This window comes from Sminthopsis crassicaudata, chromosome 5, assembly GCF_048593235.1.
Source record: "Sminthopsis crassicaudata isolate SCR6 chromosome 5, ASM4859323v1, whole genome shotgun sequence".
Lineage (NCBI taxonomy): Eukaryota > Metazoa > Chordata > Mammalia > Dasyuromorphia > Dasyuridae > Sminthopsis > Sminthopsis crassicaudata.
The window spans coordinates 53,162,559-53,182,286 of NC_133621.1; the positions used below are offsets into that span (position 1 = coordinate 53,162,559).

At 34.6% G+C, this 19,728-nt stretch overlaps 1 protein-coding gene across 1 annotated transcript in view; it reads left to right on the top strand.

Moving 5' to 3' along the window:
- TMEM236 (transmembrane protein 236) overlaps positions 1 to 17,525 on the top strand; it is a 44,203-nt gene extending 26,678 nt beyond the window's left edge. The window contains exon 4 of the mRNA XM_074269018.1: positions 16,275 to 17,525. Coding sequence (XP_074125119.1) covers positions 16,275 to 16,843 — 569 coding nt within the window. The 3' untranslated portion in view covers positions 16,844 to 17,525. The remainder of the gene's footprint in view (positions 1 to 16,274) is intronic.
- The last annotated feature ends 2,203 nt before the right edge of the window (positions 17,526 to 19,728 follow it).

The window sequence follows — 19,728 nt, forward strand, 5'->3', positions numbered from 1 at the left end:
CTTCAACAAGTGTAGTGAAGTAAAACAAATCACCGCTTTGGCCATTTCTGTGGTTTCATTTTTAACTTTTTATTCCTATTATGTAGCACAATTTCTGGTACTCTGCAGGTACTTAAATACTTGTTAACTGATTAATACCTCTAGTCCATTACCTATGTGTTTAGGGGTAGGAGACAGTTTCATTATTAGCTTTCTGAAATTATGCATTTATCAGAGTTTCAAATCTTTCCGGCTTCAGATCTTCCTGTGTCAAGAGGTTGAACTGGACTTCTCTTCCCAGCCAAGGCTAAGCCCTCTCTAATCTATCCTCTGTCTTCTAAAACCTTGCTCTATCAATTATGTTCACATCCTTCTTCCTTGTTCTCATTTTCAATCTCTCTATTAACTCCCTTCTCTCTGCCTACAAATTTGCTTAGACCTTATGAAAAATATCCATTTTGCATCCTGTTATCTCTTTAAACTTTAAACTATACAATATCTCCTTTCCCTTTCATTATTAAATTTTAAGAAATTCTAATCTATCTATCTATCTATCTATCTATCTATATATATATATATATATATATATGTATGTATGTATGTATGCATGTGTTTATGTAAAAACAAGAGTCTTTTTTCATTAAACTGTAAACTCTTTAAGGGCAGAGACTGAGTTTTGTTTTTGTGTTCCAGCACTTAATCCATCCTAATTGATTGATTGATTTATGTGGCACTGAGTTACAGAATCTCAACTTGGGAAGGAAACCCAGACTTTAGTTCTTCCCAAACCAGAACACTTCCTGAGGCCCCATATTCAACTTTCAAAAAACTCCAAATAGGACCAAGTTTTTACTTACATGAATTATAAATATGCTTCTCTGAAATTTAGTCTCATTTCTTTTACTTTTGAAACTAGAACCCAGGAGAAAAAAAATCTAATCTTTCTTCCACAGGAAAACCCTCCAAATGCTTAAAGATAGCTATCATGTGCTCCTTAAAGACTTCCCTTTTCCAATGCCTATCCCTGCTTCAGTAAGTCAACAAGCATTTATTTATGTGTGCCAGACCCTGTGCTAAAGGCTAGGGATATGAAGAAAGGCAACATTTTCATGAAATTCTCATGTCTTTGAGTCATTTCTTTTGTGGTAGAGGCCTTTTGATTAAAAGGTAGAGGAGAGCCAAAACAACAGCAGCAGCTTCAGGAGTTTTCAACTCAGTGACAATAAGGGGGTCATAGATAACTGGTCAGAAAGAGATTACAGGGGATCCTTCATGACATTCAGTGCAGCTGGTGCTGATTGCCAGATCCATTGCTCAGAGGTCATTCTGGCTCATAGTTCTGAATGTCAGTTTCAGGAAGGAGAAGAGTGCTTGAGGTTGGTAAAAAAAAAATTAATGATTTGGTCAAAGTGGCAAAATTTTTTTTTTTTTAAATTGCAACTTAAAAACAAACACCATTAAAATTGGCTCAAAGTTTTGGATTATCAGCCAAAAAAGTTATTTACTGGGAGGAATGTAGTCTGTGGAGAAGATCCTCTGGAAGGAAAAAAGGATATAATTAAATTATCCTTCCATATGTTTGTTTAAATAGATATATAGATTTGCATTTATTGAATCTATATCTAGTTAAATAAGTACATATGTATGTATATAAAATATGCAATAATCTACTTTTGTCTTATTTCAGTTTTTTATATTTTGAAACATCAAAAAAGATATTTTCATTTCCAAAAGAAAATTACATGTAAAAATATAATTTTAAATTACAAACAACTTGCTTTTTAAAAAGTATATAATGAACTTTTTAAAACTGCCCTTCTGGGTGGCATTTCCTTCTGAACTTCTTTGTTCTTTTCTGTACATCGAGAAATTTTCATGATTCTCTTTTATTTCTTTTGTTTGTTTGTTTTTGTTATTACATAAAGTTGAAAAGTTCTTCCATAAATAAAATCCCTATAGTTAAAATCATAAAGGAAACAGCTTACCTGGGGGAAAATTTTTATAAGATGCTTCTCTGATAAAGGTCTGCTAGCAAATGCATATATTAGGAACTCATTCAATTATACAAGAATGGAAATCACTCTCCAAAATTGGAACATATAAATAAGAAGCTGAAGAAAGAAATCTAAGCCATCAATAATTAAGTTTAATGCCTCAAATCACTAATGATTATAGAAATGCAAATTAAAGCAGCTCTGCGGTTCTATCTTATACCTGTTATCCTGGCAAAAAAGACATCCAGGCCTATCCCCTAATTAGATCAAAGAAAGAGGAAATGGATCCATTTGTACAAAATGTATATTTATAGCAAATCTTTTTACTTTTGTTGCAAAAAACAAGGAACAAAGAGGTTTGTCATTAGTTGAGGAGAGATAACCCTATTGCTAGCTCATCTCTTCCAAGCTAAATCCCATTCCGCAAATAAAAAAGAAAAGAAAAAACAATCCTTGTAACAAAATAGCAATCACGTCAAAAAAATTCAGCATCTTGAATTCATTATTTATCTGTTAAGGGCTAGTGTAGAGGGCCACAGACAGTGGGGAAAACTCTCCTTGAGGTATAAGACCCTTCAGTACAGAGGCAACTGCTGACAATGTCTGCTTCAGCTCTCATCTCCCCTTGGGGGCGTCTCAGCCTTCCTGAGAAGTCAGGGGGCGCGACAACCTGTGTTCCACTTGAAGCAGAGATACTTGCAGTAAAGGGGCATCTATATAATAATAGCAAGATACTTATAGTTAGCACATGCTCAGTGTGCTGTGGTAATATAATGTAATATAATGTGGTGATATAATTTGACCAACCAAATGAGTCCCTGCTTCATCACATCTAAGCTCTCCTCCAGAGAGCTAAAATATAGGGTACAGGCTAGATAGCCTGCTTCTTCATCAGTCCTCTTGAATTGTATCTGCTCCTTAATTGATCAGAGTCAATAGACATGAGTCTTTTAAACTTTTTTTCAGTCTTGTTCCATTAATTGTTCTTCTGGTTCTGTTTACTTTACTCCACATAAATTTCTCTGAAATAATAGCATATGGCATGATTATATTTTATTGCATTCATATCCTATATTTCTTCAGCCATCCGTTAGTTGATGGACATTGTCCTTACCCTCCAGTTCTTTGTTGCAACTATCAGAGTTGCTATATGTATTTTTGAACATATGGATCCTTTTTATCTTGCTTTGACCTGATAAGGTTATAGTTATAATCATAGTATCACTAGATCACATCACAGTTCAGTGGCTTTTTGCACTGAATTCCAATTGCTTTCTGGAATAGTTGATTACTTCACATTCACTAATTCAGCTCCACCAACAGTGCAACATGTGCGCTTTTATTCCTGTAGTCCCTCCATATGCCCTTTTTATAATTGTTTCCAATATGATGAATATAAGATGGCATCTCAGAGGTGTTTTAATTTGGATTTGTCTAATTATTAACATTTTGAAGCATTTTTATATAGCTATTGGATTTTTCCCTTTGAAAACCCATTATCCTTATCCTTTAAGCAATTTTTCTTTTGAGAAATAGAATACGTTCCTTACATATACTGGATATTAAATTTTTATCAGAGGATTTTGCTATAAATTGCCATCTCATCTCTCAAATTAAATTGTTTCCCTTCTCATTTTAACTGTATTACTTTTATTTGTGAAAGTTTTTTTTGATTTCATGTAACAAAAAATTGTCCACTTTCTTTTCTATGATCCTCTCTGTCTATAACCTCTTCCTTAATCTTCTCTTTTGCCAATACATTTACCAATATACTTTTTTTTTTTTTTTAGAAATCAAATGTATAAAGAAAAAAATTAAGGGAATGTTTACTACAGGGATTCTTAACCTAAATTCTTATCTGTGAATGGATTTCAGGGATTTATGGTAATTTCTAATTGGAATTTGGCATTTCCTTCAATTTTCATCAATATGAATTAAAAAAAATAATTGCTGAGTCCAGAGTCTCCATTTAATTCCCAAAGTGGTTAGCCAATTTGTCTTGTTTCTCTGCTTCTGTATCTGTCCCTGTCTAACTTCATCTCTGTGTCAATCTCTCTGTCTCTGTCTGTCTCTTTCTGTCTGTCTGTCTCTCACACATACCCCCCCCCGCCCCACACACACCAGAAAAGTTTTAAAAATTGGTTAAATGTATTTCTCAAACTAAATTTGTTAACCATTAATCATGGAAACAGACCACTTACAAGTAATTGTATTTGAAATTATTGAGTAAGTCACTATAGAATTGTGAAGGCTAATGATGCAATCTCACTGTATCTTATCACTTAAATACAGTAGTTTGGAATGTGCCCTGATAAATTATTTCTTATTAACAGTATTGATGAAACTGAATGCTTACCTGGATATATGTTTGAAAACGAAAATAGTTTTTATTTGCATAAACTTCTGCCTCCACTAGTTCCTTATGAGAGGACAAGTATTTAGAGGTGTTCTTCCCCTTTCCTTCCCCTAAACACATGTCATGGCACAATGGGTTACATTGAGACCAACTCTCCAAATATTTTTCCATGATCTCTTAGATTGTTGGCATCTGTCTGGTTTGGAACAGAATTTTTCTCTGCTTGATCCTAATAGATACAGAAGGATCAAACTTGTATTTCTGACCTCCTTCAAAAACAATGGTCTAAAAATTGAACTAATTAAGCTCAAAGGAAAATTCCTTTTCAGCTAGCTACCAGATTCTCAGGGCACACAGGGCCTAGCCAGCATAAGAATCCTGCCATCTGCACCTCTCCTCCCTCTCCTTTGCTCCTTCCTCTTCCCTTCCAACTCCGAGAACAATTCTCAAATCACTCTAACCATTATTACAGGGTGTGACTATCTACAGTCCCCCTGGGCCATCCACAGTCCCTCTGACTGCTTAGACAAACTTCCTCCTCGGATTTATCTTATGTAAGGTTCTTAAGCACAGAGACTTTTTCACTTTTGTTCCCATACTTTCAGTATAAAGCCCAGCATTTGGCAAAGACAGGATCTGGGCTTTTGATTTCCCTGGTATAGAAAACTCACAGATAAGAAAATGTGAATCCTGTAAACGAGGATCTTCTCAGGGAGTGTGGGTCAGATAATGCTCTTTCTGGTCTCAGGGTCTTTTCATTCACCAAGAAGTTTCTCTTGAATATGTTCTGGGACACAGAAAGGGTGCCTGTGGGTAAGAAAAGCATTATGGTTATTTCTTGCTGTGATAGGAAGAGACCCCAGTTGAGTCTCAAAGAAAATCTTTATAAACCAAGTGGACTCCCTACAAATTTCAGCCATTAGATATTGAAGAAGGAAGTGAATATTGGAGGGTGTTATGGCAATTTACAAACTGTTATTAAGTGCAAGGTAACAAGGAGAGATAAACAGAGCATGCAATTATCAGATATAGTTTTGCAATATTTTATTGCCTATTCTGTCATCGTGAAAAAAAGGATGTTGGTTATAAGTCATGTTAATTCTTAGTTCTGTGGTTTGGATTGTGGAGGTGAGGATTGGATCAGTATATATTCAACTTATTTTATTATGATGCTAACTTTGAGCCTTTGCAAGCAGAGTAGGTGATGAGGTGGTAAATCCTAATATAAAGAAGTGATGTGATCTACTTAATGTAAACTATCTTATATACTATACTACACTGAGGGTGGTTCTAAAATGGAGCTATTTCTGTTGAGAAGAAAAATACAGGGTCCCTTGCCCTTTGATCACATAAATAATAGAGAAAGAACAACTTTGGAATCTTTTTCCTCAAGGTGTTCATCTCAGTACTAACACATGTAGATGGTTGCCAAATTCATCTTAATTTCATATTCAAATATTTATAATTTATAGGATGTGGTGGAGAGCCCTGGTATGGGAGTCAGGCAAAGGGGATCTCTTAGAGATTAGGTGATACTGGGCAAGTATCTTAACTTCTCTTGGTTTTAGTTTTCTTTATCTATAAAATTAAAAAAAAAAACTGGTCCAAATGATTCCTAGATGAGAACTACTAGCCCATTTTGTGGACCATATTACTGTTAAGGACTGATTCTTACCTGGATATATGTTTGAAAATAGATACCTAAATACCTAGAGTTCAAATCCATTCCAACAATAGTTTTCAAAAGACTTTATTTTAGACTTCATTCCATTCAACTCACTGAGAATTTATTAATTTGATATATGCAAGGTGCTGGAGGCATAAAGAAAAATGAAAATACTGTCTGGCTTGAAGCAGCTTACATTTTTTCTAATTCTTCACCACTCTTGCACCTCAGTTACCTTAGATGAAAGAGTTTTCACACCTTAAAATTCCAGCACCAAATCTATGATCTAATCATATGATCTGTGTACTTTCAGCCCCTCTTCCTGGATAGGCTTTTCTTTCTTGATCTCAGTTAACAACTCTCATGAATGATGATTGATTGAATGAATAAGTGAAAGAAAAATGTATAAAATGCTGATTTGGTGATCTTACTGACTCCTAGATAACATGGAAATTCTGACCCCTCTTTCTAGCACTAATTGCATTAGCATTAGTATGCACTCATACTCTTGACTCATTGGTAGTGGTGGGTAATGTAGGAATAGTCCTTGTTCCTCATTCCTATGTTCAAACTCTCCCTCCTTCTCCATCATTCATGAACTTCTTTTTTTTTTTGAGGGGTAATTCTCCATATTTATTACCAAATCAAAATTCTTGTAGCTACTATCTATAGACCATCACGACATTCTCCAAGGAAGCTTGATGAATTTGGTACTTGGTTTATGGTTTTTCTCTTCTTCCCAACTTGTGCTCTTATATCAAGGATCTTCAACATACAAATTGGAATATTTCCTCAAATGTCCTAACATCCCAGTTTTTCAACTTACTATTTTCTACTCCTTTTTCCCATTCCAGTTACATACACAGATACCTTTGAACTTTCCATTACCTGCAAGTTTTTCACTTCAATGTTTGAGAGCTTTGGAAGTAATTTTGCCATCATAATCTTTTGTTATTCTACATTTACCTCTTATTTATGATCCATAATCCCATTCTTCATCTTCACCATGATTTTATTTCCTTAGCCCCTTAGTTCTTTCGCACCCCATCTCCACTGCATTGACTGTATTCTCCTCCTTTGATAAACCAATTCAATTATATGCTATCAAGTCCCTTATCCTTTTATCCTATTATCCTTTTTCTGCCTAGCCTCAATTTTGGTTTACTCTTTTCATTTTATATCTTTACTCCTATTCATATGAGGTTGAATGAAGCTAGCAAAAATTATGAAACTAAGTCAATTGGATCTATTACAAATTTATGTACAAATCTTCCCTAAATCCCCACTGTGATAAGGGAATTCTTTTATGCTCCCTCAGTAGAGTCACTATTTCATTCACTTTAGTGATTTTTCCAAATCTTTTCATCCATCTTCAAACCTTCCAGGGTTGCCCTTCCTCATTACCCATTCAGCTGAAAATCTTGCCTCACATTTTACTGAAAAAAATCAAGACCATTTACCAAGAACTTCCTCTTCTCTCTTCCTCCTTATTTCACATTACTCAGATGCTTTCCCCCTACTTACTCCTCCTTTGCCCCATTTATCACATGAAGACCTGGCCTGTCTGCTTGCCCTTCTCATGCATAAATGATCCCATTCCATCTTGTCTTTCCTAGTTGTTTACCCCTTCTATCAACCTTCTATCTATCTCTCACTAATTTTCATTCTCTCTCTAAAGACCTACTGCCCACAAAAATATCTCTATATTCTCTATCTTCAAAACCCCATCACAAGCCATCATCCTATATTTCTCCTCCCTTTCATGGTTAATCTTGAGAAGGCTATCTCGAATGGTGTTTCCATTTTCTTGCTCCTTCCTAGTTTTTAAACTCTATGTAGTCTGTCTTTCAACCTCATCATTTCAACTGAAACTATTTTCTCCAAAGTTACCAACCATTCTTAATTGTAGAATTTAATGGGTTTTTTCTCTATTTTCATCCTTCTTATCCCTCTTCATTTTTGATACTATCAATAACCCTCTTCTCTTTTATTTTTCTTACTCTAGATTTTTAAGACATTGTTCTCTCTTGGTCTGCCTTGTACCTGCCTGAATACTCCTCAAATAAGTTATATGGCCTGTCTTCATTTTCTGAAATAAATCAGTTATTTACTCCCTCTCAGTTCTCTTTGCTGAATCTTCATCCAGATCATGGTCACTGACAAAAAAATGTTCCCTAGGACTCTGCCTAAGTCTTCACTCAAATGTGAGTTCCTTAAACACAGGAACAATGCTTTTTGATTCAGCTGGAGTCACTAGCTGAAGTGCTAATTCTTCCCCATAAAAAGGGGTAATGTACTGTTCCATCCTTCTTTCAATTTAGATCCCAAAGACTTAAACTTCAGTTCTTATTGGGCAAAGATACCTTTCAAAATACCAGTATCTGTATAAGGAAAAGCTCTTTGCAACTTTTTTCTCCTCTTGTTGAGAATTTGTCAGTTTTCAGAACTTTTTCATCTTCAAAAGAAGAATATTGTCTCCAAGGAATTAGCTATTTTTAAACACAGAATAGGCAACTAGCTAAGTAATATCTATAGATCTTAAGCCTGTCTTTTTAATCTTTTCTTAATGATTTAGAACAAAATCTGTGGTCTAAACCTTTTTCTGAATAGGGGTTTCAAAATCCTTCTAACTCTTGTGTAATTTCCAATTTCCAAACTATATTTCTTTGGAATTATTTTTAGGGCCTTCCTTTTCACTTACCTGCTAAAGACTCTGACTCTGAAGTGCCCCCCCCTTTTTTTTAATCAGTCCTAGATTCTTCTTGTTTTTCTATGCAAATGAATAGAAGACTAAAACTATTTGGAGGCCCTCATTCTATTTCAATCCTCTGTCTTTCAAGCCATTCCTTAATTAATAAATTCCAGAGAGATATGTTCTGGCAACAAACTTTGTCACCCCATACTTCTTCATAGATATAATACTCCTTTCCTATTCAATAAATTTCCATAGTGCCTTTTTGTTCCTTGAGTAAAACTCAAAACTTTTTTTTCCTGTCCTTCAAAGCCTTTTTCTAATCTATCTCTAGCTAGACTTATTGCTCCCTTTCATACACAGTGAACATTAAGCTAACTATGTTCTTTTTGTTAATTTATCTTTCCTACTTTTCTGTCTTTACTCATGGTATCCCCTGGAATTTTTTTTCTCCAACTCTTTGCCTTTGGGATTCCTATTCCTTCTTTGTATCTCAATTTATCTCAATTTAAATGTTCTCTGTTTCATTAGGCTTTTTTTTCATGCCTTCTCTTAACCCTCTACCTTTACCCTTGCAATAGCAACCCTTATCCTTGGTCTTTCCCCTGCACATGATACCTCAATAATGCATTTGTTATATAATCTTGTCCATCAGTGATACCAAACTGAAATAAAAATGGTGACACTAACCTATACATAAGGATATTTGCAGGCTTCATGTTGATTTAGAAAACCACATATTAGCATTATCTATGTTTTGTTGTATTTTTATTTATTTTGGGTAATATTTCCCAATTTCACTTTACACTGATTTGGTTAGCTTTCAGGGGCATTATGGGCCTCTTGTTGCTCATGCTCTTCATGTTTGCACCTTTGTGATACATTATAGTTATTCTTTTTTGAGTTTTATCTGCTTGTTGAACTGTCTGCAGCAATCCTGTTTTTTTTAATGAAATTTATTTTTTTAATTAATTTTTATAATTATAACTTTTTTTAACAGTACATATGCAGAGGTAATTTTTTTTACAACATTATCCCTTGTACTCTCTTTTGTTCCAAATTTTTCCCCTCCTTCCCTCCACCCACTCCCCTAGATGGCAGACATTCCCATACATATTAAATATCTTATAGTATATCCTAGGTACAATGTATATATGCAGAACCAAATTTTGCTGTTGTTGTTGCAAAGGAAGAATTGTATTCAGAAGGTAAAAATAATCTGGGAAGAAAAACAAAAAAAAAATGCTAACAGTTTACATTCATTTCCCAGTGTTCCTTTTCTGGATGTAGCTGATTCTGTCCATTATTGATCAATTGGAATTGGATTAGCTCTTCTCTATGTTGAAGATATTCACTTCCATCAGAATACATCCTCATACAGTATCATTGTTGAAGTGTATAATGATACCCTAGTTCTGCTCGTTTCACTCAGCATCAGTTCATGTAAGTCTCTCCAAGCCTCTCTGTATTCCTCGTGTTGGTCATTTCTTACAGAACAATAATATTCCATAACATTCATATACCATAATTTACCCAACCATTCTCCAATTGATGGATATCCATTCATTTTCCAGTTTCTGGCCACTACAAAAAGGGCTGCCACAAACATTTTGGCACATACAGGTCCCTTCCCCTTCTTTAGTATTTCCTTGGGATATAAGTCCATTAGTAGCACTGCTGGGTCAAAGGGTATGCACATTTTGATAACTTTTGGGGCATAATTCCAGATTTTTCTCCAGAATGGTTGGATTCTTTCACCACTCCACCAACAATGCATCAGTGTCCCAGTTTTCCCACAGCCCCTCCAATATTCATCGTTATTTGTTCCTGTCATCTTAGCCAATCTGACAGGTGTGTAGTGGTATCTCAGAGTTGTCTTAATTTGCATTTCTCTGATCAATATTATTTGAAACACTCTTTCATATGAGTGGAAATAGTTTTAATTTCATCATCTGAAAATTGTCTGTTCATATCCTTTGATCATTTATCAATTGGAGAATGGCTTGATTTCTTATAAATTAAAGTCAATTCTCTGTATATTTTGGAGATGAAGCCTTTATCAGAACCTTTAACTGTAAAAATGTTTTCCCAATTTGTTACTTCCCTTCTAATCTTGTTTGCATTAGTTTTGTTTGTGCAGAAACTTTTTAATTTGTGTAATCAAAATTTTCTATTTCGTGATCAATAATGGTCTCTAGTTCTCCTTGGGACACAAATTCCTTCCTCCTCCACAAGTCTGAGAGGTAAACTATCCTATGTTCCTCTAATTTATTTATGATTTCGTTCTTTATGCCTAAATCTTGGACTCATTTTAGTATGTGGTGTTAAATATGGGTCCATGCCTAGTTTCTGGCATACTGATTTCCAGTTTTCCCAGCAGTTTTTGTCAAATAATGAATTCTTATCCCAAAAGTTGGGATCTTTCGGTTTGTCAAACACTAGATTGCTATTTTCATTCCCTATCTTGCCCTGTGAACCTAATCTATGCCACTGATCAACTAGTCTATTTCTTAGTCAATACCAAATGGTTTTGGTAACTGTTGCTTTATAATATAGTTCTAGATCAGGTACAGCTAGACCACCTTCATTTAATTTTTTTTTTCATTACTTCCCTTGAAATTCTCAACCTTTTGTTGTTCCATATGAATTCTGTTGTTATTTTTTCTAGGTCATTAAAATAGTTTCTTTGGAGTCTGATTGGTAGAGCACTAAATAAATAGATTAGTTTAGGGAGTATTGTTATCTTAATTATATTTGCTCGGCCTATCCAAGAGCACAAAATGTCTTTCCAATTATTTAAATCTGACTTTATTTTTGTGGCAAGTGTTTCGTAATTTTGCTCATATAATTCCTGACTCTCCTTTGGTAGATATATTCCCAAATATTTTATACTATCGACTGTTATTTTGAATGGAATTTCTCTTTGTATATCTTCCTGTTGGATTGTGTTGGTAATGTATAAAAATGCTGAGGATTTATGTGGATTTATTTTGTATCCTGCAACTTTGCTAAAGTTCTGAATTATTTCTAATAGCTTTTTAGCAGACTCTTTGGGGTTCTCTAAGTATACCATCATGTCATCTGCAAAGAGTGATAATTTGATTTCCTCATTTCCTACTCTGAATTTCCTTGAATCTCTTTCTGGGCTCTTATTGCTGAGGCTAGCATTTCTAGTATTATATTGAATAGTAATGGTGATAGTGGGCAACCTTGTTTCACTCCTGATCTTACAGGGAAAGGTTCCAGTTTATTGCCATTACATATGATGTTTACTGACAGTTTTAAATATATGCTTGTTATTATTTTAAGGAATAGTCCATTTATTCCTATACTCTCAAGCGTTTTTAGTAGGAATGGATGTTGGAATTTATCAAATGCTTTTTCTGCATCTATTGAGATGATCATATGGTTTTTATTAATTTTATTATTAATATGGTCAATTATACCAATAGTTTTCCTAATATTAAACCAGCCCTGCATTCCTGGTATAAATCCTACTTGATCATAGTGTATTATCCTGGGGATGATTTTCTGAATCTTTTTGCTCATATCTTATTTAAGATTTTAGCATCAATATTCATTAAGGAGATTGGTCTGTAGTTTTCTTTTTCAGTTTTCAATCTGCCTGGTTTAGGTATCAGTATCATGTCTGTGTCATAGAAGGAATTTGGTAGAACTCCTTCAATCCCTATTTTTTTCAAATAGTTTATATAGCATTGGAGTTGTTCTTTAAATGTTTGGTAGAATTCACATGTGAATCCATCTGGTCCTGGGGATTTTTTTCTTAGGAAGTTGGTTAATAGCTTGTTCTATTTCTTTTTCTGAGATGTGACTATTTAGACTACTTACTTCTTCCTCTGTTAATCTGGGCAAGCTATATTTTTGAAGGTATTCTTCCATTTCATTTAAGTTATCGAATTTATTGGCATAAAGTTGAGCAAAGTGGCTCCTAACTATTGTTCTAATTTCCTCTTCATTAGTGGTGAGTTCTCCCTTTTCATTTTCAAGACTAACAATTTGCTTTTTCTCTTTCCTTTTTTTAATCAAGTTTACTAAGGGTTTGTCTATTTTGTTGTTTTTTTCATAGAACCAACTCTTAGTTTTATTAATTAATTCAATAGTTTTTTTTTTTTTTACTTTCAATTTTATTAATATCACCTTTTATTTTTTGAATTTCAAGTTTCGTGTTTGTCTGGGGGTTTTTAATTTGTTCCTTTTCTAGCAATTTTAGTTGTAAGCCCAATTCGTTGGCCCTCTCTTTCTCTATTTTATGCAAGTAGGCCTGTAGAGATATAAAACTTCCCCTTATTACTGCTTTGGCTGTATCCCACACATTTTGGTATAATGTCTCATTATTATCATTTTCTTGGGTGAAGTTATTAATTATGTCTATGATTTGCTGTTTTACCCAATCATTCTTTAGTATAAGATTATTTAGTTTCCAATTATTTTTTGGTCTATTTTCCCCTGGCTTTTTATTAAATGTAATTTTGATTGCATTGTGGTCTGAAAAGGATGCATTTACTATTTCTGCCTTACTGCATTTGATTTTGAGGTTTTTATGCCCTAGTATATGATCAGTTTTTGTATAGGTTCCATGAACTGCTGAGAAGAAAGTATATTCCTTTCTGTCTCCAATTAGCTTTCGCCAAAGATCTATCATATCAAACTTTTTTAGTATTCTATTTACCTCTTTGACTTCTTTCTTATTTATTTTGTGGTTTGATTTATCTAATTCTGAGAGTGCAAGGTTGAGATCTCCCACTATTATAGTTTTGCTGTCTATTTCTTCTTGCAGCTCTCTTAATTTCTCTTTTAAGAATTTAGATGCTGCATCACTTGGTGCATACATGTTTAATATTGACACTGCTTCATTATTGATGCTACCCTTTAGGAGGATATAATGCCCTTCCTTATCTCTTTTTAATTAGATCAATTTTTGTTTTTGCTTGATCTGAGATGAGGATGGCTACTCTTGCTTTTTTTGGTTTTGCCTGAAGCATAATAGATTCTGCTCCACCCTTTTACTTTTAGTTTGAATGTATTACCCTGTTTCAGGTGTGTTTCCTGTAAACAACATATAGTAGGATTCTGACTTTTAATCCAGTCTGCTAACTGCTTCCTCTTTATGAGGCAGTTTGCCTCATTCACATTTATGGTTAGAATGACTAATTCTATATTGCTTGCCATTCTGTTAACCCCTGCTTATGCTTTTCCCCTTTCCTTCCCTCTTACCCCCAGTATTAAACTTGTGAACACCACTTGCTTTTCACAGCCCTCCCTTTTTAGTATCCCTCCCCCACCTTAAAGTTCCTCCCCTTATTTTACCCCTTTTCCTCACAATTTCTGCATTCCCTTCCCCTTAGTTTACTCCTTCCCTCTCACTTTTCAATGAAGTGGAAAAAGTTTTACCATAAATCGAATATGTCTATTGATACACACTATGTTCATCTCCCTCCTTTCTTTCTCTCAGATATAATAGGTTACCTTTGCCTCTTCATGAGATGTAGTACCACCACTTTACCCTTTTTTATGATATAATTTCCTTTCCACCTCTAGTTTCTAGGACAAATTATACATATGTTCTTTACATATTTTTATAGCAGAAGTATAGTTCTCGAGATTTCTTTTTACCTTTTTAGAAATCTCTTGAGTTCTGTATTTGAAGATCAAACATTTTATGTAGGTCTGGTTTTTCCATCAAGAATAGATGGAATTCATTTATTTCGTTAAATGTCCATCTTCTTCCCTGGAAAATGATGCTCATTCTTGCTGGGTAAGTTATTCTTGGCTGCATACCAAGTTCCTTAGCCTTTCGGAATATCATGTTCCAGGCCCTTCGTTCTTTTAATGTGGACGCTGCTAGATCCTGGGTTATCCTTATTGTGGCTCCTCCATATCTGAATTGCAATTTTTCTAGCAGCTTCCAGTATTTTATCCTTTGTCTGATGGTTCTTGAACTTGGCCACTATATTTCTTGGCGTTTTGATTTTAGGGTCCCTTTCAGTAGGTGATCGATGAATTTTTTTCAATGTCTATTTTACCCTCTGTTTCCAAAACATCTGGGCAGTTCTCTTTGATAATTTCCTCGAAAATGGTGTCCAAGCTCTTTTTTTCCTCCCATTTTTCAGGGAGTCTGATTATTCTCAAATTGTCTCTCCTGGATCTGTTTTCCAGGTCTGTTGTCTTTCTAATAAGGTATTTGACATTCTTTTCAATTGTTTCATTTCTCTGGTCTTGCTTGAGTACCTCTTGGTTTCTCCTTGAGTCATTCATTTCTACTTGTTTGAATCTAATTTTCAATGATGTATTTTCTTCACTCACTTTTTTTATATCTTTTTGTAACTGTCCAATTGTGTTTTTAAGTGAGTTTTTTTCTTCTATGGAATTTTTTTCCTTTTCATCCATTTTATTTTTTAGAGAGCTGTTTTCTTTTTTCAGCTCACTAATCCTGTTTTCCTTGGAGTTGTTTACCTTTTCTAATTCACTGATTTTTTTTCTCAATGATTTGATCTCTTTATCCACTCTGGATAACTTCTCCAGGCTCTCTTGCCAAGCTTCCCTTTCCTTTTCCCATTTTTCTTCTAACTCTCTTGTGAGAGCCTTTTTGATTTCCTCTATGAGATTCTTTTATATTGAGGAGCAGATCATATCCCCCTCAGGGGATTCCTCTGGAGACAATCTGTTTTTAGTGCCCTTAGTATTTGAAGTCTGCTCTCTCTCCATACAGAAGCTGTCAGTGGTTAGAGCCCTTTTAAATTTTTTGTTCATTTTGTCAGAGTGAGAATTGAAAACAAATTGACAAGAGAAACAATTGGTCTGTTTTGGGATGGGGGATGGGGCTGGATGGTGTTAATGGGCTTCCTCTACAGACTTTGGGAGATAGCAGCGAGGCATTAACAGGACAGAGATGGCTGTGCTAAATCTGCATTCTGAGGCTCTAAGAATGCACTGAGTCACTCAGGGTGGGGGTGGGGGTGGCCAGGTCCCGAGAGACGCTGGCTTTCCAGGGTTTTATTCTTCACCTCCGGTGTTTACACCCTCTCCGCTGCTCCTGGCTTGCTGCCAAGACTGAACATCCACACTGGGGTAAAAGTCTTTTCGAAGAAATGGCAGAGATCATGCCCCTCCCCCCTCCGGTCTGAGCTGTGTGAGCTGCCTGCCCTCAGTCTGCGCCCAGTCTGATTGACCCTCCCCCAAGCAAACGCAGATCTTCTCTGGCGACTTTCAAGGATGTCTTCTCTTGGTGATTATTTGTAGATTTCTTTCTGGGTCAAGCATTAAGTCTGAGGCTTGTCATGAAGTAAGTCCTGAGAGAAAACGCGGAGCTCAAGCAGCGGGCTGCCTCCATGCCGCCATCTTGGCCGGAAGTAGCAGCAATCCTGTTTTAGTAATCTGAGATTCAAAGTCTGTCTTATGTAACTTTTTCATTTCCCCAAGTGCTCTGAACAAACTAGATCCTTGAGAAATGTTTGTTTGATTATTTTGATGTATTGAAATCATGTCATTGGTCTATAAAAAACATGTTAAAGTTTTCCTTAAAAGTAGAGTAACTTTTTAATTGACTCAATTAAATATTTATTTCAGAAAATGAAGTTTCACATACCCATACAACTACTTTGCAATACGTGAGAACGGTGACTGAGTCAAGTGAGGAAAACAGGCCAGTTCCCCAAGCAGCAAATGGTACTCCTGTGCCCCAGCCAAGGACATTCGCCCAGAACCATCAGCCTGTACCCACCAAAGCTGATGAGTCACCCTTCAGCTCCGGAATCTTGAGGACTATGTCCCGGCAAGACAAGCGTGCAGAGATTTTTGTGAATAGCTTCATCGTGTGGTCTGACACCATTGAGATGCTGAGAGTTTCTGGGCACTATTCAGTGTTTAAGTCAAGGTGGTTGTACCCTGTTTATATATTTAGCTATATCTCTCTGCTTCGAATCATAATCGTACCACACAAAAGTCTTGTGAGTTCCTTAGGAGTCTTTTTACAGGATTTCCCTTTTATGTTTGTTCGAATTAGTTTGATTGCTGTTTTGGGGACAATAACTCCTGTCCTAGGTCTTTTAAAGAATATTCTAGTGACCTTTTCTTATTTTTATTTCAACTACCTTACTATATGGAGGTTTTTTTCCACCAATGAAACATCTTTCTAAACAGAAAATGTTCCTTATCTTTTAATAATAGTGCAGTCAATCCTCATTCTGATTCCTATTCCCTACTAGACCTAGGGCCTGGGTAAAAAAAAAAAAAGAAAGAAAGAAATAAGGATTTGCTAGCACCATTAATAATAAACAAGGATTTAGATGAAATACTTAACCTTCTTGGGGAAACATTTTTTAAACATGTGAATCTTTCAATTATTTGCTATCTAGTGGATACCATTTATAAATGGAGCTTTATTTATTCTTTAAAACAGTTACTTATAGGACTTACTCAAAAAGCCTTATTACCAGTTTAGGATTGGAGAAAGAGAGCTTTATTATTTTCAAGTATCCACTCATTATGTTACAGATATACTATAAGATTGTTCATTAATATGGACTTATCTTCCCAACAGCAAGTCCTATAATAAAGTTTTATTATAAGTTGTTGTTTTATTATATTTAACAAAATCATTGACAATCAATTAGAAATCATCTTTTGTAGAAAGTTCCCTGGTACCTTGAGTGTAAGTAACTTGTCCAGGGTCAAATGACTCAGTATGTGTTAGAGGTAAGACTTGAATTTTGAGTCTTCATGACTTCTAGTTCAACCCCTTATCCATGAAACCAACTGTCTCTCTGCTGTGAACATAATAGACACTCAATAAATGTGTTTTGAATGTTGAATAAATAATGATGTAGTGATATGGAGAATATACCTTTTTATCTTGAAGGCAAGACAGGATTCAATAGTAAAATGTTGAATAAACTTTTATAATATAGAATTCTGAGAAACCATGTGGTATAAATGGAAAGAATATTAGATTTGGACTTAGAGACCTTGGATTCAGTGACCCAACTTGGCTACTTATATACACATATATGCAATATGTGTATTGTATATATAATGTATATATGTATATACAAACACACAGAAATATACATATTTTGTTGTTATTGTTGCTTTTCCAAAATCTATTTTCTCAAACCATTTCTGACCATATTCCTGCACTTATCCTTATTCCATTTAATTCCACCTACATTAACTAAGTACCTTCTGTGGACCAAAGCATTGTGGTAGAACATGGTGATATAAAGACAAAAAGTAGAGTCCCTTATACTCTCAATACAAAGAGATACACAAATGCATATGGTAATATAGATTAAGATACTCTAATCATGGGCATAGTCAACTGGCTATAGATACAAAAGAACATGAATACTCTCACACACACAACTATATATGGAATCATACTAAGCAGAAGAAAGCAAATAAAAACACAATGATAATGGGACTATCCTTAAAACCTAGACATGTAGATGCAGATCCATACATGATAGAGTTCCTTTAGAATTCATTTTGTTTTATTGTTTCAGCAAAGATGGGTCCAACCTTGAAACGTCATCTTAGGTGATGATAGCCCATGGGGTCAGTATTCACATTCTTCTCAACTTCTACTCTCATTCACCAAATTTTTAAAGGAGTTAATGTTTTTTAACCTTTTATAATTCCAGTACCTGGAATATAGAAACAATTTAATAAATTTACATTGAATTGGAATCAATTTCTAACTAAATTCTATTCTATATGAAGTTAACTCTGCCCATTTGATTTAAAAGAGAGTGGTTGTTCAGAATACAAGAATTTTTCTCTACAGTATTGAATTAATGTAAGAAAATATATTAGTGAAGTATTGGGATTTAAATTCGAGATCCGATGAAAAGCTGTATTATTCAGTTTGTTATACTTATAACTTCTGTGTAAACTTTTGCTCCAGTTACCAAAGCAAAGCTAATTTGGTAAGAGTGAATATAAGAATGAAAAAGCATGAACATCATTATTATATATTGACTAGTGGCTATGATGTATTTGGTCAGTTTTGACCCCATCTAAATGTCTTGATTAAAGGTCAAACAGCCAATGTTACCTGAAAGATAATATTTGCAATTCCATCATCAGTTAGGGTTCTGCTTATATTTCAAAGGTCAAGTTTAGCTAATTGGTTAATTGAAATAACCTTGATCATCTTCCTTAGACATAGCAGTGATTGTCAATTAAGAATAATGATCCTGAATTTCAATAACATTTTTTTTGTCAGTAGCAATCCAAACAGTCTTTCATGGAGTCAAAGTTCCCAAGGTCGAAGTTAGTTGCTGTGTAAAAAAACACAGAATTATTTTTTTACAGCAGAATTAGAAATAGGATCCTACTTCATTAATGTCAATTGTTTTTTCTTGTTTGAAGACTTCTTTTTTCCTATCATGTATTATATTTATGTATGACTTATAAAATCTAGAAGTACTACTTGAATGAGAAATTATTAGGGAAAAATGCACATATTAAAAAGTTGTACCTTAAAATATTTTAATTATATTTGGATTTTTAAGCAAACATTTTGCACTGTCTGCTTCATGTTTCACTTATTTCATTTTAGATCCATACATTTATTATGGTTTTTTATCGAGTCAATTTGTGTCAATCATGAAGGAGTTCTGAAGAGAATGGAAGGCCCCAGAGTTAGCTGAAATAAGAGAATGGGAAAAGAATAAATACAAAAAGAGAAATAAAGATTGTGCCTATACCCATTCACATATACATATAGATATATACATATGCATACAGACACCTGAGCTGTGGGCTATTAGGTGGTATAGTAGAGAGTGCTGGGCCTGGAGTCAGGAGCACCTGAATTTAAATCTAGCCTCAGACACATACTAGCCACTGGACTTTGATTACTTTGGAAGAGATGATTTTGTGCAAATCTGCCTCACTTAAATACAGTTCATATGAAAGAAATGTCCTCGATCTTCTTCAAAAAATGGACTATGAACAACAATGCCTAAATAAGAGCTTTGTTGCAAAAGGTACATTTTCTGATTCTTTTAACTTTTAAAAA